Here is a 23,640-nt window from a genome sequence, read left to right as displayed (position 1 = left end):
TTTTACTTTTTCTGAATTATTGCAATTTGAACATTATCACCAACAGAACAAGAATCAACCAGCTGTTGCTCCAGAACTTTCCATCACATGATCCACTAACCAGTGTCTATGCATGTTTTTTTTTGTTGTTTTTGGAATGTGGGAAGTACCCAGAGAAAACCCACGCAGGCACGGAAAGAACATGCAAACTCCACACAGGAAGGCCGGAGCCGGAACCGAACCGACGACGTCCTAATCAGTCGGGCCGCCGTGCCGCCACCCGTTAAAACATAAGAAGGCAATTCTCAATTGAACATGTTGCATCCTATGTGGTGGTTAGGGAAGTCTAATATAGGTGTCAGGGGGAGGGAGCAGTGATGCTGCGTGGCGAAGCGTTACGGATTAAAAGACAGCCCTCCGCACACACACACATTTCCAGAGCTTGTTTTGGGAGGATTTAATGGGCCTGGGTCTGGAGGATTTAGGGAGTGGCATTGATTCGACTGGGCAAAGTCAAATCAAAGAGCACCCGCCTGTTCAAATATACCCCGAGTCAGTCGGCCTTTGTCCCTGGGTACTACTTATACTCATGGTGAATTTATGAGGTGTTGATTCTCTCGCAGAGCAAGCAAGAGAAATAGAAGAGAATGCGTATTAGTCGGTGCCTGCCATTGATTTCTGGCTTAAGCTTGAAACGTTTGACCCGCTGTGGCTGTAAATATCAGGAAATTGGACAGAGGAATGCTACAATGATTTGTTCCATCCTTTAACGGTCTTGTGTGTCACGCCGAGGTCATCTTGACTTCATGGGAACTGTCCACAATATCGCCGCCTTGACCGATTTCCCACTCTTAAGTCCTGTGCTGGGAATATCCGCTCCACGAACACCAGCACCAACCAACAACGCCCTCGCCACCTATCCCCCCCCCTCCCCTCCCCCCCAGCCGTCGGCTTGATCTCCACATGAAAGCGTCTGCAATCTCATTAGCACAACCTGGGGCTCGTCAGAAACTCCACTCCCCAGGCCATTTTATTTTTTTAAGCCAGAGGATGGAGAAATCCAGCCAGGGTGAAGATGGATGAAAGAAGGCTCATCTACGGCTCGGCGTCCAGGGCAGCCAGGTGTTGAAGATACAGATAAGACACAGGGAGGAAGTCGTGGAAGGCGAGGACGGGGAAGTGATAAGGAGGGTGTGGCAGGGAAGATGACAGAAAGGAAGTGGGGGGACGTTTAAAAGGGGGGGGGGGGGCGGGGCTTATCGCTACCTATATTTTTGCTATCCTCCATCGTGTTACCAGGCCACCCTTTGGCCGAGTCCACCTTTGAAGTGATAATGGAGCTTTTGGCTAATGCTACTCTGCAGGTGTACCGACCTCCCTCGTCCTCGAGAGATGAGAATCCTTTCAAAGTGTACAGAGGAAGCCAATTCCTCTTCTGTATGCCCCTCGCTTTGCTTCTTTCGCCCTGTCTGCCAACTCCATTTGCTCAATCCACACGGTATTTATTGGCTGCCTCCGTCACACGCCGTCACCTTCACATCCATCCGTTCTCCTGCCATTCATTTTGCTCTTTCCTCACATCATCCGACTGAAAAACAGTTCGGAGGGGGATTCATCTGTTTAAATTTGAGTTTTACACACACACACACACACACACACACACACACACACACGAGATCTCCATTTCATCCTTTGAAATCATTAGGGGATCATTGTCAGACCTGTAGCTTGACTTGTTTCATAGCAATGAAAATAAATAAAAATTAATAAATAAATAAATCCAGAACATCCTTTACTCATCTTGTTGCTGTCTTGTAACGAAGTAGAAATGGCAGCAAGAAAATGTGCTGTGAAGGTTTGTCGTGCTGACAACTTTTCTTTCCCGCGATTTATTAGTACACTGTAACTGTCCTACAAAAAAAAGGGAGGGAGATGACGACTTCCCTTACTCAACAGTTTTCTGCAAATCTTTTGCCCTTCCCAGCTTTAGACTGCATGATCTGAAGATGGTATTTAGAACTAAAGGTACAGCAGAACCTGTGGAGTCTGAAGAACAAAGGGACTGAAGTGTTAAGAATGGACGAGAGACCCAAAGAGAGAGAGAGAGAGAGAGAGAATAGCCATCGGGACGAGGATCAAGGGATGTGTCTAAAACCCCTAATTACGCACACATACAAATAAAAATCCCCCAATCTCTTTCCTAATGCCAGGCTTTCCCCAAGCGACTAAATCATTTCTTTTGAGCCATTCCCCTTACAGCGTTTCTCTTTGTGTGACGCGCTCACAAAGAAAAAGTATTAAAATTGAATCCTTAGAAATTCCACACGTTGCTGCCTAATAAATTGCTCCGAGGTATCTTTTTAAATTTTCTGAGGGGGGCCATGAGGGAAAAATACTGCAGTGGAGGACAATAGGCATCTTTCCACCTGAGTGAAGAAAATGTTTTTGTGTCTACCTGGAATACATTCAGCAATGCACCTGGGAGTCTCAAGTCCAGACCCAAACACTTCAGAACTAAATATGACGAACAGCCCAGCGCTGAAATTACAGATTTTTTTTTTTTAACTGACACTGCAGGAATGACCGATCACAAATGACACGACACCCATTAAGACAGTGAGGCCCATGAAAAGGGCTCACTTAGATACCGCGCAGAGGTCGACCAATTAGGAACACGCGGAAAACTACGACTTGAACTCAAGTGAAACGTCAGCATACCTGACTCAAGGCTCACAAGTGACCAGTGAAATATCGCAGTGGCCTCGAAAATATTGCGCCCCAATCATATTCTCCAAGCACGACCAATCAACTCGCATTTGAAACAACTGTTCCATTTGTGTAACAGTTGGAATGAGCATTAATTGATTAGTCATGCCTGGAGAGTCAGACAAAAAGATGACGTAATAAGAAAGTGACTATTGGGTTACTGTCCCGGACGCTGTATTAGTGTAGCAAACAGAGAAAACGTAACACCACACATATGAAAATCATAATATACACACGAGAAACAACACAATATATACAAACTAAGCACAAAAAAATGTTCGCTGCCAAATATTTTCGACTTCTCCATAAAAATATGGCAATTGCCCATAACAAAATATGGAGAAATCAGAACACTTGGCATTGCTGCATTAGTGGTTAACTTCTTTTTGAAGTTGTATAAAAATTGAGAATGAAATGAAATTACAGTTATTAATTTGTTATTACACATGTAATACCATTCAACAGTTCATATGATGAATGATAACAACAGTTTACCTCCAGAATGGATTTATTAAATAACTATAGTTACTAAATAGAAAAATATCTCCAAATCAAAGATTTTTTTTTTTTTTTAGTAGCAATCCAAAAGTGATTACATTCAACCTTGGATACGTTTCTGCACTCCCAGCTATGGCAACTTCGTTTGCACCAAAAATAGATGTTATTGCTGGCCGGTTTGTCGCATTCCACATGCCGATACCAAGGAGTGTGTGTGTGTGTGTGTGTGTGTGTTGTTTCCTCTGAGTGTCAGTTCCAATCTGGACCGAGCGTTGCCAACCAGTCTGAACTGTCAGCGGTGGGAGCAGAGAGGAGGACAAGCAGGCCTTCCTTGGGCAGCTTCACTGAGTCAAATCCGTGTGTGAGTATACTCGTGACGGATTTGGACCACACTATGATGTCTTATTCATGTTTTATCAATTCATAATGACCGGACCGGTCCCCCCCGGTGCAGGAAATAAATACGCAAAATCACACACTTGACTCCCGCATGCATGATTTGACGGTCATTGCGGCTTATCGTGTGTGTGTGTTTGTTTGTAGGGCATCAAGCCTGATAAATATTTTCAAATGTTGAGCAGCGCATATCAGAAGCCGGACACAAAAAAAAAAAAAAAACAGCATTGATGTGCCTTGGTGTCAATATTTAATAACCCTCAATCCACCACTTGAATTATTCATGACACGGAATCGTCAGTAAATATAAACACTGATGTTTCTTATTTTTTTTTCACTTTGAATATTTCAATATTTTCAACCTCCCCTTTGTCCGTTTCTTTTCTCCTGTCATGCTCCTGGTGCTGAGGTGGTGAATATTTCAAATGGCGTAGTGGTTTTTAAATTACCCCCTTTTGGCTTCCGCTCGCTTCACATGGTTTAGTCTGCATTTCTCTCCCGCTCGCGCACGTACGCCCTGGACTCGTAAAGAAAACAGCGACAAGCCATAAAAGCCACTTTTACCACCTGACAAGGACAGGGGCAGGAAGAGGTGCAAGAGCAAGAAGTTAATACCTGACTTGGATGGTTTGGTCGGCGGCCAGGTCAGGAATTTCATGCTGCTGCAAAAACTCAAACACCTTAAATTGACAGTTCACTCACCATGGCTTGTATTTTTAAAATATGACCCAATGGTGGACAAGGGCGGAAGTTCTACGTGGAGCTCAGGCACCACTGAAGCAACCAGTCTGTTGCCATTAACCTCAACATGCGCAGGTATTTTTTGGGGAAAATGGCATCGGCGCTAAGGTGGTGAGCGTAAGAACGTTTATGCGCAATGATGTTAATCAAGAGTGCACACCGTCGACCCAGAGTGCGATTGAAGGAGACGAGTTGCCATGGAGACGCCTATAAATTGGGGCCCAAACAGTCGCCCGAGAGACCCGGCGCACCGAGGCGGGTCGTTCATCCGCAGGGACAAAGAGTAAGAAAGTTTTGAGCAAGAACCGTCTGCCCGGCTCACAACCAGGAACAGCAATTTCATTCTTTTCATGTCGTCAAAGGTTGAACGCTGTTTTTCGGACTTCAAGCCAACCTGCAGCTGAGGAACAGACCGAAAGCAGCGCTAAGGTGACAGTCAGATGGTTTCTCGTGTTAACGACAGAGCACACTACTTTTTTATGGATATTCTTCCTTCTCTTAGCGATCAACAAACAGAAACACTACGCCCATAGAACTCGGTAACACATTAAACGGCAGAAATAACGTATACCCTGTTGGAATTTATCTTTATATCAATGTTAGAATTTAACTTTAACCCAATGTAAACTCAAATTAGTAATCTGACTCCAATTTGCGACCTTACCCAACTCTCACTCATCCAACAATATGCGCGCTCGTTCTGCAATAGAAAGGTATCAGGAAGCCGGCATTTTCACACACGAAGTGGATTTATTCCCAATACAGATTTCCTACATGGCACCTAGATCTCGGATCCCTCTCAATACAAGTCTACACCTCTCTTGCCACCAGCGAATGTGTTCTACCTCCGAGTTGCCCAGTCCTGATTCATACTATACAACATGCAAAATGGCACAGACAAAGGCATCCTGGCATGATTCTATTGGCTATGTGTATTGCAGTTAACTTTAGCTCGCTCTCATTGGTCTTTCTCCTCCCGCCGAATCCCGTGGCTCCTCCTGCGTGCGATCCCCCGATGGCCGCTCCTTCCCGGAGTCATCTCGTCTCGCTCCCTCCTTGCTGCTATCACCCTTTGTCCTGAAACATTCCACTCGTGCACGCTCTTGCAACCCCCATTCTGTTGCGCTTCACCAGTCACACTCTCAGCATTTTACAATATCACATTTTCATACATTGGATGCACCAACATCTAATGAACTATGTTAAGCTCAAACTCTTATATTCCTTTAATAGTCAAATGTATGAAATCCTTTAAGTGTAACTGAAGTTTAGACCATGCTAATGACCAGACACTCAGGAGAGGAATGCAGGAAGATTAGATCACAGCTGCACCACAGGAGGTGTGAACGAGACCCCTCTGAAACAATGGACTTCCATGCCAGGATCACAAAAGTGGCTCCGAGCAGTCGAACCTTTGTTCAGTTTTAAATTGACTGCCATTTACATTATCCTTTAACCCTCATGGACGAACCTCAAAAGTACACATTAGCCCTTGGAGATGTAATTACAGTGTCGTTCACTAATTAGTATTATTTGCATTTCCCTGATTTTTTTCTTTTATGTGCCCGTGCGTATCTACAGTCTGAATATATGTCACCCAGCTAGTATGTCAGTGTGTTTGGATTTTTATGTACGTCAATATGTCTGTTAACAAGCATTACACTATGAAAATGAAAGCTTGGAAAATAATCCTAAGGATGATTAAAACTTCCCGAACCCGCCGTGTCACATGGCCGCTTCCGACGAGATTGTGTTGTGGCAACAATAAGCAACAACCTTCACCTCCGTTTCCTCTAGAACCCGACCTGACCTTAAACCAGATGCTGCGTCCCTCCGGGGCGTCTCCTCGGCTAACTGCTCTCTCCCACACGCCAAGTCCTCTCACCTTACCCCCACCGTCCCACGGTCCTCACTTCCTCCTGCTCTCCCACTGCGAGGAGATGCTAATTACAGGCACAAATGAGTCGATTGGTGGAAGTGGGATGAGGCCAAAGGGGCCAACAGGTTGATAACGCTGATGAATGCAACTCTATTTTCACTGTTATCGTTCACTGAAGTCCCGCGCCACGCCTCTCACCTCTTTGTGGGCCTTCACGTTGCAATCTCGTCACGGCAACCCAACGAACATCCATCATTGAGCGGCTTGAAGCCAACGCTAACTATCGCTAATCAGCTCAAATCAATTCCAATTATCTCGGCTCTGCCCGACATGCATCAATGTCTCCTATCGCTCACGTCTGGGGCAAGTAAAGAAGGCAGCGAATGCAAACCACGCGCTATCGGGACAAAAAGACAGTCTCACTGTCTTGGGGCTATTTTCAGGCACCGTAGCATTTTACCAACATGAATGCTTGCTTGGATGAGTTAGACCTCAATTCCATCAAACACATTTCCGGGGAAGTAGATAAACACCAGAATATGAAACGTTTTAGCAGAAGAACAAAAGCTGCCAAGAAAAAAAAAACAAAAAAAAATCGAGATTTATTTGGCATATTTTGTGAACTATAGAGCGCCCCTAGTGGTGAAAGAAAAATCCACAGAAAAGCTGCACCGTTGTCTTAGCCGCATGGTTCAAAATTTAGGAAAAAAAGTAGCGGCTTATCGTCCGGAAAATACGGTACTTGAACAGGATATTATTACAAATAAAAATCCTGACTAAACTGGAACACTTTCATTCTTTCTCCTTGAAGTGCACATTCAAAACATAACCCACGAGTTATCCCTCCACCAAAAATAACCCGGCAAAAATTTTCCACGAACACCATATTTTCCAAACGTTTTGAGTCACACACCAGTCGCATAATGTTTGAAAAGCAAACAAGAAGTGGAGTTCAAAGTTAACATTTTATAGCGGAAGTGTTCCCGCCAAACCTTCTTTTTCGGTCATTAGGAAAGTGGCGGCCATTATCTTATTAATCACACGCACAAATAACCTGCATTAACCCAAGGACCCTCATTTGTGTTGCTCATTTTCTCCTCGAAAGCCTCACTTCAAGAGAGACGTGAGCTCCATAGAGGCTGAAGTCGAGACAAAGGGCAAACGTGGAAATGGTTCAGAAAGACATTTTGAATTCAAATGACGAGAACCATCTGGGTGAGTGCGCCACCTTTTATAATAATATCCCTCGTTAGCATTGGGAAGGTAGAACTAAAAAAAGCCCCGGTGAGCATTTTGAGCAAGTGCAAAGGTGCACATTTATCGTATAGTACATTATCATAACACGGGGTTGTTTCGAACAAAAGCAAAAAGTGCCAACGAAATAGCAGCAAAAGGGAGCGGGGAACCTTTCAAGTCCATTAAAAACTGCTGGCGCGAGCGAGACGAGCCGTAACATAACCACATCAGACGTGGAACCAGAATCCACAGTGTGGCCCAGACACATCAAGAGTTAAGAAACATGTGAAGAAAAAAGGCTTTGTCTTTTCCTGCGGTTCTTTAAAGTCTCACACAAATCAGTCCGTCAAACGACCGCAGGCGTGGTAAGGGTTGCTTTATTTTCAATTCAGTGCGGCGGGACTGCTCATTTTGTTTTAACTACAACACACCTGAAATGCGTCATGCAACATTATGACCCGCTTGAGCCCAGCCAAGAATCAAGAACAAATGACCGCGTACACATTGAGAATGGATTTAGCCAACGTGACCGAGGTCGCGTTGTGCCGAGGATGTGCCGGTGCAGAATTTAAAATAATGAGCATGAAGTCAGCCGTGTTAGCACAATTCGTTGTCTGTTGGCAGAGTCGCTTGGCCCAGATGGACTAATCACGCTTGTTCAAGGCCACTCCGGAGCGCCTCGGCCCGCTCGGTGTCGATTCTAGCAAGACTGACGAGCCACTGAGCACGCTATAAGCAGACCTGTCCTGTGCCGGACGATGACAATTTGCACTAAAACCAGACGGGACAATTTGAATTCATGACAGGTGACGTGTGAAGGGCGGGGGGGCAGATAGATTCAAGATGGCATGAGGCATCAAACGCAAGATAAGCAGATGGCAAGGAAATCCTTTTTCCATGTCCCACTGTTTTATTGTTCCCAGATGCTACAGGTAACTTGAAAAATGTGAGCTGGAATGATCAGCTAGCAACAGGGACACTGATTACCCCCCCCCCCCCAAAAAAAAAACTGTTACAGATGAGGATAAAAAAAATTCTCATTACTCCGGGATGTTTTCACTACATGGTACGTGTACATCAGGGAATAGTGACGCAGTCCACCGACAGAAAGATCTCAATAAGTGTTATTTAAATTGGAACGCGGCCCAAAAATCAATTGGGCCACACATAATTTCCCCGTCAGCAGTGCGCTCTCTCTCGTAGACACTGCTGATGATTAGGAATGCAGGCCCAAGAGTCCAAAAGCCAGAAAGGAACACTGGGGATCATTGAAACCTCAACTGGCCTTTCAGTAAGTAAAATTTATGTCTGACTGCTGTTTAATTGTGCACACTAAACCAAAGCCCACGTTGGTAAATGAAACCTTGCTGAGCGGAGTTACCGCACACGAGAGCAAGGAGGAGTGTTGAGAGACGACATGTGAACAGGCGGCGGGGGAGCATGGTTTGTGGAAGTGTAAAAAAAAAAAAGCAGTTACTTACAGTCGAGACAGGCCCGGGTTCTTCTGAAAGAGCAACTCTGGAAGCTGCTGCAGTTGATTACGGTTGAGGCGCCTACGGCAGGGAGAAGGATATGATCAGCCAGCGAATGTGTGTGCGTCCTCGTGTGTGGTAGCTGTGAATAATTTCTGCGAGATGCAATCCAACGAGCGTAGCCACGAGCTATTGTGTTTCAGTCTCCCCTGAATGTCACATAAATATCCACGGGAAAAGTTTAAGGGGGAAGTAAAGTGCTAAGTCAGAGACAAGCGCAGTGAATTATCTCCGCATAGTGACATTACAACACAGCGCCGGGGTCGGATTACATCCGACGCTCGCTTTCCCGGCCGGGAGTGACCATTCTCTAAAAGTCGCATTCTGTAACAAGTGAATGGCATCAATTACATGTAAGAACATGTGTGGATTTGATCCGCGTTCAACCCACAATGTTTCATGACTGGAACAATGGCTGGCAAACACGTCACATCCAAGACTGGCAGGCGATATGCAAATAGAACATTTAAGTCAATGAGGAACAGCCTGTTGCTAATTTGTTGGAAACCACAGCTCTCTCCCGCCGCTGAGTTACTCGAGGCCCGTGGGATCGAGTGCAGCGGCTGTGACAGAGAAGCTGCAAATCTGAGAGACACGCTTCTGCCATGCACAGCAACACACTTTCTCACAGATGTTGGGACCTGAGCCACTCACGACTGAGAATGACTAAGGGGGGGGGGCTTCGGTGCTTAATGGGAATTAACCAGTCGCGGGTCGTCAAGGCCTTCTCTGCTGGCCTGACAGAATTTAGAAAAAAATGATCATATTCTTCACATTGATGTCACATTATAGCCTAGAGAGTTTTTATCCAATCAGAATTCTGCTCGCTCGTGTTGCCGGGCAGGTTTCACAATACCAGTAGCGCGCATTATTCTTTCCGAGGCCTTCAGATAAAATTGTGCAGGCATCTCTTCTGTCCAAGTCAATTAGTTTTTCAGATTTGATAGACACTTGCGATAGCCAATCAGATCACGAGTTGGTGACAGTGAGCCTTCTTGCTGGCCTTACACTGAAGGTGATGAACGCGTTTTGGGATTGGATACTCGTGAGGGGGCAGCGCTATGCGGAATCAACACACCCGAAAGTCGTAACTGGCGACCGTTCGAAAATCTAAAATATATATATATTTTTATTTTTTTTTTTTTTAAACCACAATGGCGGGAGGAGGGAAAAGTGTGGATTTAATTGCAGACACACTTGCAACGCCATTTTTGCCATTGACGGATATAGACGCCAAAAAAGTGCATTAACTTTACCTGGGCTGGCAGTGAATGAGTTAAGGGGAAAATCTTTTACGGGTTCACCACGAATCGCGCGTGGCCATAAAGTCATCTGCGGCGCAGGTTTCCTTGCGGCTAGCACTATTGATTTGCTAATGCGCCGGCTGAGGTGTGGTTGGCCGTGTTTGCTCATGTCTTTTCAGGGCTGGTTTACAAGCTGCTGAGGAGTGAGTGAGTCTCGGCATGCGGTGAGAGAGGGAGGCAGGTTACAAGAATTGCTCCCAGTACCATCTGCCCACAGCGGACTGACAGGAAAGTGCCTTGACCTCCATCCGCAATTTATGGACAGCGCGTCTTGTTAGTGACGTTACACGCAACGCATGCATGGACACCCTAGCTCAGGTTTAGAAATACAATCAAAGTGTCTTTTCTACAGAGTGGTACTCACAGTCTCTCGAGCTCTTTCATGTCATCAAAAGCCCCACGCTCGATCACGGTAATCTGATTCTCCATCAGCTGCCTGCAGGGAAAAGAAGTATTAGGATGACAAACTGTAAGATAGACCGATGCTGCTCCTGATGATCTTTATCAACGTATCCAAGGTATGCTTGGCGGGACTTCTGTCAGTGGGTCTGTATTCACACTTGGGCGAAGGGTAGTCAACACCTCGTGAACACGCCGAGGCCAGCGGTGCACAGGGAGGGCACCGCGTGAAATCTTGGCAGAAAAAGGCTGACAGGGAACGAAAGCTTTCCGATGTGGCTCAGAGAATGTGGTCTTAGCGGTTGGGTGGACGGGAAGGGATGGGCTAGGTCACACATTGGCCACGAGTGGGCAGTTAAAAAAAAAAAATAGGAATATGCATGTCGATGGGCACAACCTCTCAGAAGGTGCAGTAATATTATTTGGTTTCACGAAAAGAATAAAACTTAAGCCTGTGAGTAATGTTAAATTGTCTGTCTAGATGTGTTGCTGCACCTTTGTTGAAATTAACAAATGCTAGTTCCCCCAAAATGGGTCTTGGAAGAGTTCCAATAACACAAATTCAAAAAAAAAAAAAAAAAAGGAGACTTTAGAGGAGAAACAAGAGTGTTCCTTCATTACATATACAAAGGCCACCTCTCCCGTCTCCTACAACTCAGCAGACTGTACTTCCTCGCCATCAAATATAAATGCTAATCACTGTTTGCGCTCAACAAACACTGAGAGAAAAGTGCAATTCAGTTTTGATCTCTTTCTCATGAATTTAGATGGGGAAAACACACGAGTACTTTAGACTAGAAAACTTGAATATAAACAGCCATAAAATGGAAAAGTGATTGTCTTTCCTGGCATGAACACAAACTACAGATTTGCACACAGTGGAGGAGCAATCGGGATCATGCTTGAAAATAGGACTCCAAGGGGCCAGAACGAATTTTGCGTGGCTCACATTACAATTAAAACGTTTTAAATGTCCACGACTGCTTGTGTGCACGTCATATTAAAAGACTTTAATATGTTGTTACAAGAGCTGTTTAATATCAGAACCCATGCCGTCCTGCAACTTGAACCAAGTTGTTAAGAGTGCGCATGCGCACATTACTTGTTGATGTGTAGGAACAGAGGGCAAACGTAAAGTGTGTGCCGAGGGCACAATAAATGATGTTACGACAGACAGTACCCAGTGAGAGATGACATCATTTGCTACAATCACTTGGCTGCTTAATGTACTGTGGAGTACATCTCCATCAGCCCACTTCACGGGGCTTATGCTAATGTCACTTTTGGAACGACACGTACAATCGTGTGTCTGACAGAGACATACGCTATTGTTTTAAAGTAACAGGCTGCCAATAAATTTGTTTGGACGACGCTAAAACCAGCATAACAAAAATGTTGACTTTGACCAAGGTCAAAAGAAAGGGTACTTTCAGGCAGTGGCATTATGATTCAGAGGAGTGGATGATTGCATTTATGCCGTAGTGATGTGAAAATGGATTCATCTATTGGCAAATTTATTTAGAGCCAGACTAAAATGCATGGAGTGAGTCGCTGTTTATCAAAAGGAATGAATTGCAGAAGAGGTGAAAATCTGAAATATATTTTTTTTAAAAATCCGACATGCTTTAAACACATTTTAAATGATTAAAAGACAGATTTTAAGACAATTGTAAGCCTCCTTAATCACATACAAAAAAAGCAAAAGGAATGTCATAGAAGATATTGCAGTGTCGTTGTTTTGTACATGGATATGGAGTGGAGAAACGTATCATATGTGAGAGTGAGTGTGGAGGACTTACAGAACTCTGATGTATTTGAGCCCGGCAAAGTCACTCTTGGTGATGCGTGTGAGATTGTTACCATTCAGCTCCCTGCAAAGAGAAAAACACAAAAATAAGCAGGATTTTTGACCTGCTTTACATTCAAAAAAGAGCTTTGCAAAAAAAAATAAATTAAAAATAAATAAAAAATTATACAGCAGGGAAGAACTGTGACATAAATAGTCTAAAGAGTCTATTTCCTTATTAGTTTTAGGGGCGAAATCTATTTCCAAATATTGAGAAGGGAATTGTACAAAAAGAATTTTGTATTTTCCTGCAAAATGAGTGGTGGTGCTCCACAAATCCGGCTATTGTCAAAAAAAAAAAAATTGTGACTTTCAAGGTGGACCACCGTCATTATGACAACATACAAGATGTTAACATAGGCTAATAATATAATAAAATAAAAGAATAAACGTACCAAAAGTTAAGGGAAGTAAAAAGACTCGTGCAGAGCAACAAGACTCACTATTAACAGTAATCACTGTTTCCCGTGGTTTTACATATTTTTTATTTTTTAATATTTGACAGTTTATAGTGCTCCTCTTTCTTTATAAATTGAAAGCCAACTGAGAATGTTTAATGATGTTGGTCCTTTGACATTGTAAAGGCTTATTTTTGGTTGCTCCAAATCAGAACAAATTGAAAGACAATCAGTGACCTTTGACCTTGTAGGTTCCACATTTCAAGGTGTTTGTTTTGATAACGTTCAAACGTACAGCACGTTCGTAATCCCTATAAAATTCTCCTAAGAGCTTGCTTTTTAGGGAAGTTGGCATTTCTTCTCCCTGGTCTATTCCAGCAGCGCAACGTGAGTGCGAGACATTTGAGCTGTCTTTCTCTTTATTCTGGGAACGGCCAACCTACACCCGCAACCGCACCCCTTCTTGGCCATGTCCTTCCACCATTGTCGAGGATTAGTGGGAGCCAGCGGAGGGGATTTGGAAACGGCTGCAAGGCCAAAAAGCCAAGTGTTGTGGATTTAATGAGCGCAGATGACCGTCATTGCAGAGAGGTTCTGGGGATGGCTGCCGATCTTTGCCGACCGTAACTTTCAAGCACTGGCGCCGGTCCAAGAAAGTGCCGTTCGACCTTTTGTATTCACATGGCAACTGGGAAAGTAAATATTCCGAATGTTTGTGTGCTACTGCAATGGCGAAGCATTATTGGTCCACCCTGCCCTGACCCGCCAACGCAACTCCTCATCCCTGAGCACGGTCCAAAAAAAAAAAAAACGTGTTCCAAATGGTCGCAGAACGTAAGGGTCTCTTTCCCTCGCTCGACTAATGACCACTCGGGGGACTGTAGCGCTATGCAGTACTAAAAAGAATGGCCATTACAGACAGATGGCGTGTGTGTGTGTGTGCGTGTGTGTGCGTGTGTGTACACAGGTGCATTGACAGGCCAAGCGACAGGACCGCGGGAAATAAATAACGGAGCGGCCTTCATTAGCCGGCGTTGTGATTCGTGCACATGTGGTGTTCATTACAGGTGCTTACGGAGATAGGTACTAGCGCGTATGTCGATCCGCACACAAGTGCAGTGTCTCACTCGCAAGGACAAAAAAAATGGACGGAAGACGAGAGGAACAAAAGGGGACGCACCGAGAGAGGCGTTGAGAGGTAGCGGGAGGATTTTGTCAAAAGTTGACGCTCACGATAAACAAACGCAACCGCAATTCTTCCTCGAGCGGCCAATTCTTGCTTAATCCTGCCAAAAGTTGTTTGTCATAGATTCTGGTCTCCACTCCGGAATTGACTCATTGACGCAAATATGCGATCACACGAGCTGTTTCGGGAAAAGGACCACCAATAAAGCTGTTTTTGCTCATCTTGGGTTTGTGCGCAAATGCTAGCGACCACCTTTGATGTGTTAACAAGCACTAGAGAAGCCACAGATCTGCTGACCTTTGAAAACGTGCACTGGCTTAAAGGGTTATATTCCGTCGTGAGATGACAATTTTATTCAGTGGTGTCCATTCTATGTCATTATCTGCCATCTGAATCAGTAATCAGAATCTGAAACTTATTGTTTTGCTTGTGTAAAGTAAGAATGCTGCTTTTGAATAGTGAACAAAAATTTTTTTTTAAAAATCAGTCATTAGTTTTACAGTCAAAGGAATTTCAAGCCATAGCTGTTGGAAGGACAGCAAACGCGCCGTCTCTCGTTTCGCAGACAGATGCTTTGTGGTTCCGACTTGTGGTGCCGGATTTTGCATTACAGTACTGCGGTATTACTCTGGTGGTCGAAAATTATTAGGTATGATTCCCAGCTCATGCAGCGAAGGATTTCCACCTCCATCAGTCTATTCCCTAGAAACTCCTGCGAGGATTCCCAGCACCGACATGCTTCCTGGACACTCAGATTTGCAACAACGCTATCTCATGCTGCCCTGTTAATGGACTAATGCATGGGTGTCAAACGCTGGCACGCGGGCCAAATTTGGCCCGCAGTGTAATTATATTTGGCCCGCGCGGCTATACCAAATGACTACTCTACCATTTTACATTCGATATTATAATAGTAACATTCAAAATGATAATAGTCATTTTAAAAACTGAACATTATTTTGCATTAATAAAACCTTTATAACCTTTAAAATTAAAAAAAAAAAAATCTGCATTTATATAAAATTAAATGCTGGCCCGCGGCATTGTTCAAGTTTTACTTTTCGACCCACTGTGTAGTCGAGTTTGACAAGCCTGGACTAATGGGCGCGGGTATGGATGGGCAGAATTATTAGAGATTCCTAAAGTTGAACAATTTTAATCACCATCAATCTTCACTCAAAAGCTTCTTCTGTATAGAAACGTATATAAACATCAAACTCTCGATCTGCTTTGAATTAACGCAAAGTAAATATTTTTGGGAGCATATCTGTGATTGATACGTGCGGCGAGAAGGCTTGTCGACGCAGTCCGTCAAAATGATGCGCCTGTTGCTTGAAAATAGTCCGAGTCCAACGCCATTGGCTCACATCTCTATCATTCAAATGGCCTTCGAGTGCTTCTGCAACACTGAAAAACTCATTACGCTTATTTCCGCCAGCTGCATGGGGTCTCTCAACAGACGGGAACAGGGTTTGAATTGAGCAATATTACTTGAAATGGATCCCGGAGACCGGAGGGAGAATAAGCAAACGCAGCGGCTAACGAACACACACAGACGCAAATATCCACACGGCTCGCACGGAGAAAAGAGGCCATATAAATACACTTTATCTGTGGAAATCACACAAGCACACCTACTGACATGTAGACAAAAAAACACCCAGAGGAGCAAGCAATGTGGTTCAGCTTTCGGCGCTGGAAGGAGGGAATGACAAAACATTGTTTGGCGGTCGAGCTTTTATGCGGAAATACAGCAGAACTTGAACAAATGAGCGCAGTGGAAAAGTACAGACTCGCCGGCAACGAACAAGACGGAGGCAATAACATAAATCAGTGTAACACTATAGAGCGGTTTTATAACTGTGCATAAACTTTTATGAAACTGCCTTTATCCGGGCTGTAATTCCACTGTTATAACTTGACAACAAGAATTAAAGAGTCATTGATTGAGAGAAAAGTGCAGGTTGCGTCCGTGTAGTGCAGTTCTTCTCAATTATTTTTTTTGTTATGCCCCCCCCAAGCAAGAAGAAAACAATTTGTGGCCCCCCACCACCACCCATTTCCCCGCCGCAACTGTAAATAAACGCATTTTCGTTGCAAAACAAACCTACACCGTAGAGTGAATACTCGAGAGCGCCACTGCCACCTACTGGAGTGGAGGTGCAATTACACTTTATTGTAGTACGGCGGGGGGAAAAAGAATGTCCCCCAGGTTTACACGTGCCCCCCCCCCACAAAAAAAAGTAAATAAATAATGAAGTCTGCATGTGTTCTTTGTCACATTTCAGTTTGAACCCGTTCTTCCATCTCGAAATAATGTATAATAAATTAAGATTTCGCCCAACCGACACCCGCCTCAATTGAAACGACTTATTAATGTGTGCACATTTTGCAGCTGTGTCACTCCATACATCACAGTTGCAAGCGCCACAGGACCATTTGTCTAGAGCAGGTTTCGCCTGGCAGGGAAGCAAGAAGCCGGAGGATGGAAGCTCCGTGGCCGCGTGCTTTTCCAAACTCCTCACTGTGTCTACAAGCTGGCGACGGCAAAGCCAAAGTGCTGCGGCCAAAGCGCGGCGGATCATTACCCACAATCACATGCGGATAATACAATTCAACCGCATGAGCCCACAGTTTCTGAATGAACGAGAGCGGCCGAGAAGCTGTGAACAGACTCTGGAGCATATGGGAGTGACAGCCGTGAAACACACGGGAGAAGACTGCACAGGAATTGTCACTCGATGCTTAAAAGTGACAGTTTGGAGCAGCGCCGCTGTCTGGGAGAAAGCGACCTACATAGTAGTTGCGCCAACACAAACACGGCCGCACCATGCGAGCTCACAACGACCTCAACGAGTGAAAGTCTGAGATGGAGCGAAAGAAAGCAGACCAGCGTGGCCAAAATAACACACTTAAAGTGAACGGGAACACTAAGAGGTCCGATTTGGCCTTTGACTTGAAATGTGGCTTTCATACACGCAGGCCTTCAATTGCACATTTTTAGCGTGTGCGTCAATGAGTGTGCAGAGCAGTGGCTAAAGACTAGGTCGGAGAGTGCGTTTCCCGCCTCCTGGCCTCCTCCAAGGCTATTTACAGTTTTCATTCTGCGCAGTCAGGCCCGAGGCGGGAGAGCTCACACTAAACACATCGCAGACATTCACAGTTCACAAGTCAGGTGTCGCAGTCCAAGCATTTATTTGACAACACTGAGCGATGACTTCTCCAAGCAAAAAAACAAGAGCGAGATACCGGACAGGAAGCGCCGGACGGAAAAGCAACACACAGACACTTTGTGCTCAAACAGAGATAAGTTATGACAGCGTCAGGCCAAAGCGAATCAATTAAACATCTGTTCTGGTGCGTGTTGCCGCTGCGCAACAGACTGGAACAGGAACACACAGAGCGCGGCAGTGGAGGCCCAGACTGAAGGCTCTTTCATGCCTCATACTGTATCTGCTGCTGTTGTGCGCTGACCACGAATGAATGTGCGCACTGAAATGCATCATGTGGCGTGTGTGTGTGTGTGTGCGCGGTGAAAACATCTGCTAAGTCACATCTGTCACATTATGTTCCCGCCACTCTCTAATGAGTAGAAACATGACGTTTAACGGCACTCAGCGGTGCGTTGGCCTCCACACCAAGGCTGAACAATCAAAATTGGGATTTGAGCCAATGTGTTTGCCCTCATAGGTAACCAGAGAAGAAAATGTCTTTATTGAGAAGTGCCGATTATGTTGACATCAACTTGCAATGGGCTCCACCACAAGTCACCCATCAGCAATGTGAAAATCAAGTTTTGTGGTATTGACGAACAGCAATCAAAAGTATGGTAACGACAACGAAACTCAGTACAGCTCAGACTGCCTCTAAGTATAAAAAAAACAAAACAAAAATTTGGATCGTAGCCAAATGTCAAAATTTTAAAAAATTTACCGGAGTACCCAGAGAAAACCCATTGTGCCACTCGTTGCTGTTTTTTTTTTTTTTTTTGCTTACTCCCCCAACCAAACAGAAAATGCTTGAACTAGAATGACTTTCAGCAGAGCTCCGACCTCAAAGTCTGAAAAATCCTATTTTGGATCAACATACCCCACGGCACACCACCATTTTTTTTCTCTTATTGAAAACTACTTTAGTACACATTGAGCAATAAGGAGACAAACATGAAAATTAAAATTTGACCTCACGCATCGGCTAACTTTCACAGAGACAGTTTTTGCAGAATTATTAACTGCAAGAAAAGGATCTTTTTGACAAGTAACTGGTGGCCAGTGGAGTTTATATCTCCACCAAGGATTTTTTTGTTGTCGTTGTTTTTGCACAATTAAAATCCTTTAATTTTCTCAAAAGTCAACAGTGCACCAGCGTACCTCTTAATGAGGTGCGCGGTATGAATAGATGTGGCATTGAAGTTGAACTTTGACTTATTTTCTGGGCTAGTTTGTTTCCCTTAACGTGCAATAATGCACTTTAGAATCCGGTGTGCCCTTTATTTGTAAATTTCCCAGAATTGAGCTGTTCATTGAGACTGCGAATTACAATTCGGTTCGCTTTATTGTCACCAAAAAAATACGGTAGTTGCAGTTGGTCTGAGTCCTGCAGGTCATTTGTAGTAGCGTGGCATTTACAGCGATGACTCTATTCCAACTCGAGTCGTTCACAATCACACATGATTGACTGGCAATCGTACACGGAGGGTACATACCTCCAAATCCACCGGGAGAGGCTCGAGCACCCCTGCAAACGCTTAACAGGATAAGCGGTATAGCAAACGTACTGATGGATGGATACTTTTATTTTAATTACAATGTCAGGGAAAAATCCAGTAATGGCTTTCCGATAATGTATTCCTCCGTGCGGGAATAAAGAGCACATGAAAGCAGTCATCTGTTGCGCAGCACCTTTACAGTAAGCGAGCGCAGACATTCTTTTGTCTGCGGAATGCTGTAATTGCCTCTCAAAAATGCGATCACATCAAAAAGCATCTCGATGAGCGTGAAATGTGGATTATGCAGGCGTATCTGCGATGGCAGGAAAGAGAGCGTTCACCGAAGTGAGTTTGAAACGCGCCAACCAGCCGCCGCTCAGCTTGCAAGGTTAACAAGAAAGACGAACTTCCGAAGAGATGAAAGATGATCGGAGTGGATGCACCAAATCGGCTTTCATGGTCTGCTAAGATTAAGATTTGAAGCACTTGCATGCACATATGCTGACAAACGTAGACCAAAAATGACTAATTACCCCCCCCCCCCCATTCAAGATTTATGCTCCCTTTGTGAGGTGTCTTTTTTTTTCTTTTTTTTTTGTCCACACAATATAACTCTTCAAACTGATTTATGGCTTTGACACACATAAATGCCTTTGACGGGATCATTCCTCTCAGGAGTGCAATCCGAAATATAATGTAGCTGTGTCAGGAGAGCAGGCCAGTGGGTCAGGGGGGGGGGGTTTCGAAACACGGCAGCCGCCTCTGATGTTTGGCAGTCAATTTGAACATGTAACATGCTTATTATAGAGATGTGCACGTACTCCAGCTCCGGAACAAAGAGACAGCCATCCATCTATTATCTGTACCGCTTCTCGTCACGAGGGTCGCGGGGGGGAGCCTATCTCAGCTGTCATCGGCCAGTAGGCGGGAGACACCCTGAACTGGTTGCCAGCCAATCGCAGGACACATGTAGACGAACAACCATCCGTGCTCACGCTCATACCTCGGGGCAATTTAGAGTCGCCAATCAACTTGCCGTGCATGTTTTTTGGAATGTGGGAGAAAACCGGAGTACCCGGAGAAAACCCACGCAGGCACGGGGAGATCATGCTAACTCCACACAGGGAGGCCGGAGACGGAATCGAACCCACGACCTCGGCACTGCTTTATTTTGTTCACGGTGATGGAAAAGCTGCAGCCTAGACTGTCACGCCAACGACAGCGATTTGAAGCACAACACAAACAACGACCGAAAATGACAAACGGATGTCCCCGTCAGTGAGTGCATTTTTCATCTTGTTCTCGCGCTTTCTCCACTCGTCACTCCGCCGTCACCTCTTCGGTGATGACCAGTCCGAGTGAGTCTGCCAGTCCGTCTCTCAACATCCTCTCATCAAGCTCTTTCAACTTTCCCCGTTGCCAGGTAGCGGGCCGGTTGTTTTCAGCCTTGTTGGGGTAAATTATGGATCAGGTGGCTGGCGAGCTGTCAGTCAAAGCAGCGATGCCAAAAACATGGCGAGCATTCCCGGGGCGCATACACACATATTTTCCAACTACAGTTAAAAAAAAAAAAAAAAGTTTCTACACACATGGAGCTCAGAGAAGACACTGGTGACACGTGTCAATATGCTGTCTTTTTGCAATTAAAAAAAGGGGCGCACGGGTGCGAGCAGCCACACTCCTCCCCCTCTGCAAATCAACTCATTCACACAGATGAGGCGCACACGTTTGCGAGGGAGATAAAGCTGCGAGACCGAGATGTTTGGATCAATACCTGCTGAGAAAAAAAAAAAATCAGGTGGGAACTATCGCAAATGAGATATTTTTAGGAGTGATTTCAAAGAGGATGGGGGGTGTGGATGAAAGGCAAAGAATTAAGCAGCAGCAGCATTAAAAAGATGAGGAGTGGGACTTTTGGGGGGGGGGGGGTCCTGGTGTGGTTTTAGCATGGGGAGCCTCACAGTGTCATTACTGTGTCTCCGGGCTGAGGAGCGCAGGGGTCAGAACTGATCCAAACCCACACTGACAAGTGCAAATGGGATTCTGCTGTCTGCGGCGACACCCTCAGCGCACACATCCCACCGGCTAAACACACACACACCCCCACACACACACAGTTTTCCCTAAAACCCTCCCCCTTCTTTAACACACACACCCCATTTCCCAAACGCATCAGTCTGTATACACGAGCGCAAACACAATCCACAAAGCTTTTTAGTCATCTCTGCTCTACTTTCCAAGACTAATTCACTGAAGTGAGGCGAGTTATGTTTTTTTGCTTTTTCACGCTTAATGAATTTCAGATCATTTGAGGCTGACATTTTCTTGAAGTCGTTTCTAGGATTTTGATGCAGAATTGGCAAAACAAAGATGCCACACATGACCAAGTATGCAAACAGGACAATCATGTGGTTCAAGCGAGGCTACGTTGACCGGCACATTCAATTTTAATTTATCACCCCTCGGTAAAGGATGCTTTCTAATTCTTATATAGAAGCCACAGTATAGAAGTGGTATTTTATTTTATATATAAAGCATGACTTACACGTAGATAAATAAATAGAAATAGTAGAAATACACAATGTGCCATTCAGGCACGCAATATTTAAAGAACAGAAATGAATACACACACATACAACTTGTAACCGTGCCCCCCTTCAAAAAAAAAAAAAAAAAAAGAAAAAAATCGTGAGTAATGACGGCAATGAATATTTACAAGCATTAACGTAAGAGGAAAACCACAAAACGACCATGTTTCCTCTCTGCCTCAACCTGCGTGTTCACAGCCCGGACGCATTCAGACTGTCAGGCAACAACCAAACAAACCGAAAAAAAAAAGGTGTTCTTAGAAATTAAATATGAAAAGCATTAAATATGCAACCATTTCCCAGTGTGCCAGGACCGCCTCTGACACAGGCGCTCTCCTCCGGTCTTCGCAGAGCATCTTTTATTCAGGACTGATATTCTAAAAGCTGAAATGGAACAATCTATTTCCCCTCGCATTCTTCACTTGTGATTTCCTGATGAATATTTCAAGGGGAGAATGTCATGAAAAAGACGACGGAACTCCACTTTGGCAGTCTGCCTCGTCCCCCTCGCCCTCGCCCTCCATCACTTTTACAAGACAGCGACAAGATTCTGGTGCAAGTCTCACTTAAGGAGCAGATTTGCTTCATTTTCGACATGATTTAACAATTTGTGGAGTGAGTATTCGGGGCCGTGACTGGGAGAAAGGCGGAGGGGGGGGGGACTGGCGGTTAGTAGAGGGGGGGGGACCCATAGTGGGAGATGAAGTGAAAAGGAGCTAAGTGAGGAATCACAATATAAACTCCAGAGTTGAAACTATTTCTTTCACTTTAAAAAAAGAAAAGTCTGATTTGTGAAAGTAAATTAAGTTTTAGTCAACAAAGCTGCACATAAAAAAAAAAAAAGCACACATCTGCTCAGTTCCTCTCGCCACTTCATACCTGAATGGAATGCCAGTGTGTGACACACAGCTTGACAAGCACGGGCTATTGTTCTCAATCTTTGGAGTAACAACAAGCATGCGGGGGAAAGGTGGTACTCACAGTCTCTCGGTGTTGCGCGGGATATTCCGAGGCATGGTCCTGAGCCCCAGTCCGTGGCAGTCGACTGTGGTGCCGCTGCAGGTACACAGGGCAGGGCAGGCACCCGCGCCGGCCGTCAGCAGGACGCATAGCATCACGCCCCACGCGCACAGCTCCAATGGGCCAAAAAACATCCTTTTAGTCGACACCATCCCAGCCTGCATTTAGTTGCTTCCTCTTGTCCACCTTTTAAGGAGTCCTGCTCAAATAATTATATTTAAAAAAAAAAAAAAAAAAAGTCTAGCTTTTCAATCAATATAAATAAAAGAAATATAATTTCCTTTGAGGAGTTCAGCAAGGCAAATCCGTTTCTTCTTCTTTTTGTTTTGGTCTTCTAGTTTTCATTTGGAGTTTGTTATCCCCCTTCAAATTAGGAAAAAAAAAAAAAACAGCAGTTCTCTTGCTCTTATTGTCTCCTTGTAAACTCTTCTCCTGCCTTGGCTCTGTGGAGTGGCCGTGGTGTGCGCACGTCTCCTCCTCACTCAGTCCCACTCCGCTCTGCTTGCCTAAAGAGAGAGGGAACAGGAGGAAAGAGCAGAATGAAAAAAAAAAAACAGTCTCTTTCTCTCGCTCTCTCTCTGACACACACACACACACACACACACACCAGTCATCCATCACAGGGATCTACAAATAGCAGACCCCCACGACTCCACCCCTACCCCTCCTCACACAGTATACACCCCCTCAATCAGAACCCTGCCTGAACTCCCTCTCATTCTCAAGATCCTTCTTTCATTCCCTGAATTCTATTCACCATCCACATATCTTTACCTTTTTTTTATTCCCACCCACTCCACTCCTTCTTTTCTCTCAGGTTGCCTCCAGGCGTACCCCCCAAGAGAGAGTCACCTAACCTGCATGACACCGCATAACCCCTGCCCGAAGGGCCGTGCAGGGGAGCTCGGGCTTTGTGTGTGGCGGTAAATGTGTACATGGAACAAAGGTGAATCCAGCAGGAATGAGAGGAATCATCATCAGACGCTTTAAAAAAAATAATAAAAAAAAAGACCAACAACTGAAGCCACATGTGCAAATTCTCATTTGAGAGATGACGTCATAATAAAAACAAAAATGTGGTAGCTACAGTCAGAAAAGGCATACCTGCTCTGATGATGGCTTTTTTGCGTGTAGATTGTCACGGCACTCGTCTCCCCGATGACA

General features: G+C 44.8%; 1 protein-coding gene across 4 annotated transcripts in view; it reads right to left on the bottom strand.

Annotated features, from left to right (window-relative positions):
- slit1a (slit homolog 1a (Drosophila)) overlaps nucleotides 1–23,004 on the bottom strand; it is an 84,152-nt gene extending 61,148 nt beyond the window's left edge. For all 4 annotated transcript variants that reach the window (XM_088304665.1, XM_088304667.1, XM_088304666.1 and 1 more), the window contains exons 1-4: nucleotides 22,438–23,004; nucleotides 12,530–12,601; nucleotides 10,696–10,767; nucleotides 8,977–9,048 (exon numbers count right to left, since the gene is read on the bottom strand). In XM_088304665.1, the coding sequence (XP_088160791.1) occupies nucleotides 8,977–9,048; nucleotides 10,696–10,767; nucleotides 12,530–12,601; nucleotides 22,438–22,640 (419 nt within the window). In that variant the 5' untranslated portion in view covers nucleotides 22,641–23,004. The remainder of the gene's footprint in view (nucleotides 1–8,976; nucleotides 9,049–10,695; nucleotides 10,768–12,529; nucleotides 12,602–22,437) is intronic.
- Between the last annotated feature and the right edge of the window lie 636 nt (nucleotides 23,005–23,640).

This window comes from Idiotropiscis lumnitzeri, chromosome 9 (genome assembly GCF_059441095.1).
Source record: "Idiotropiscis lumnitzeri isolate Australia: NSW breed Sydney's pygmy pipehorse chromosome 9, RoL_Ilum_1.0, whole genome shotgun sequence".
Lineage (NCBI taxonomy): Eukaryota > Metazoa > Chordata > Actinopteri > Syngnathiformes > Syngnathidae > Idiotropiscis > Idiotropiscis lumnitzeri.
The sequence above is the reverse complement of the archived record's forward strand: the minus strand, read 5'-3'. Positions and strand labels throughout refer to the sequence as shown.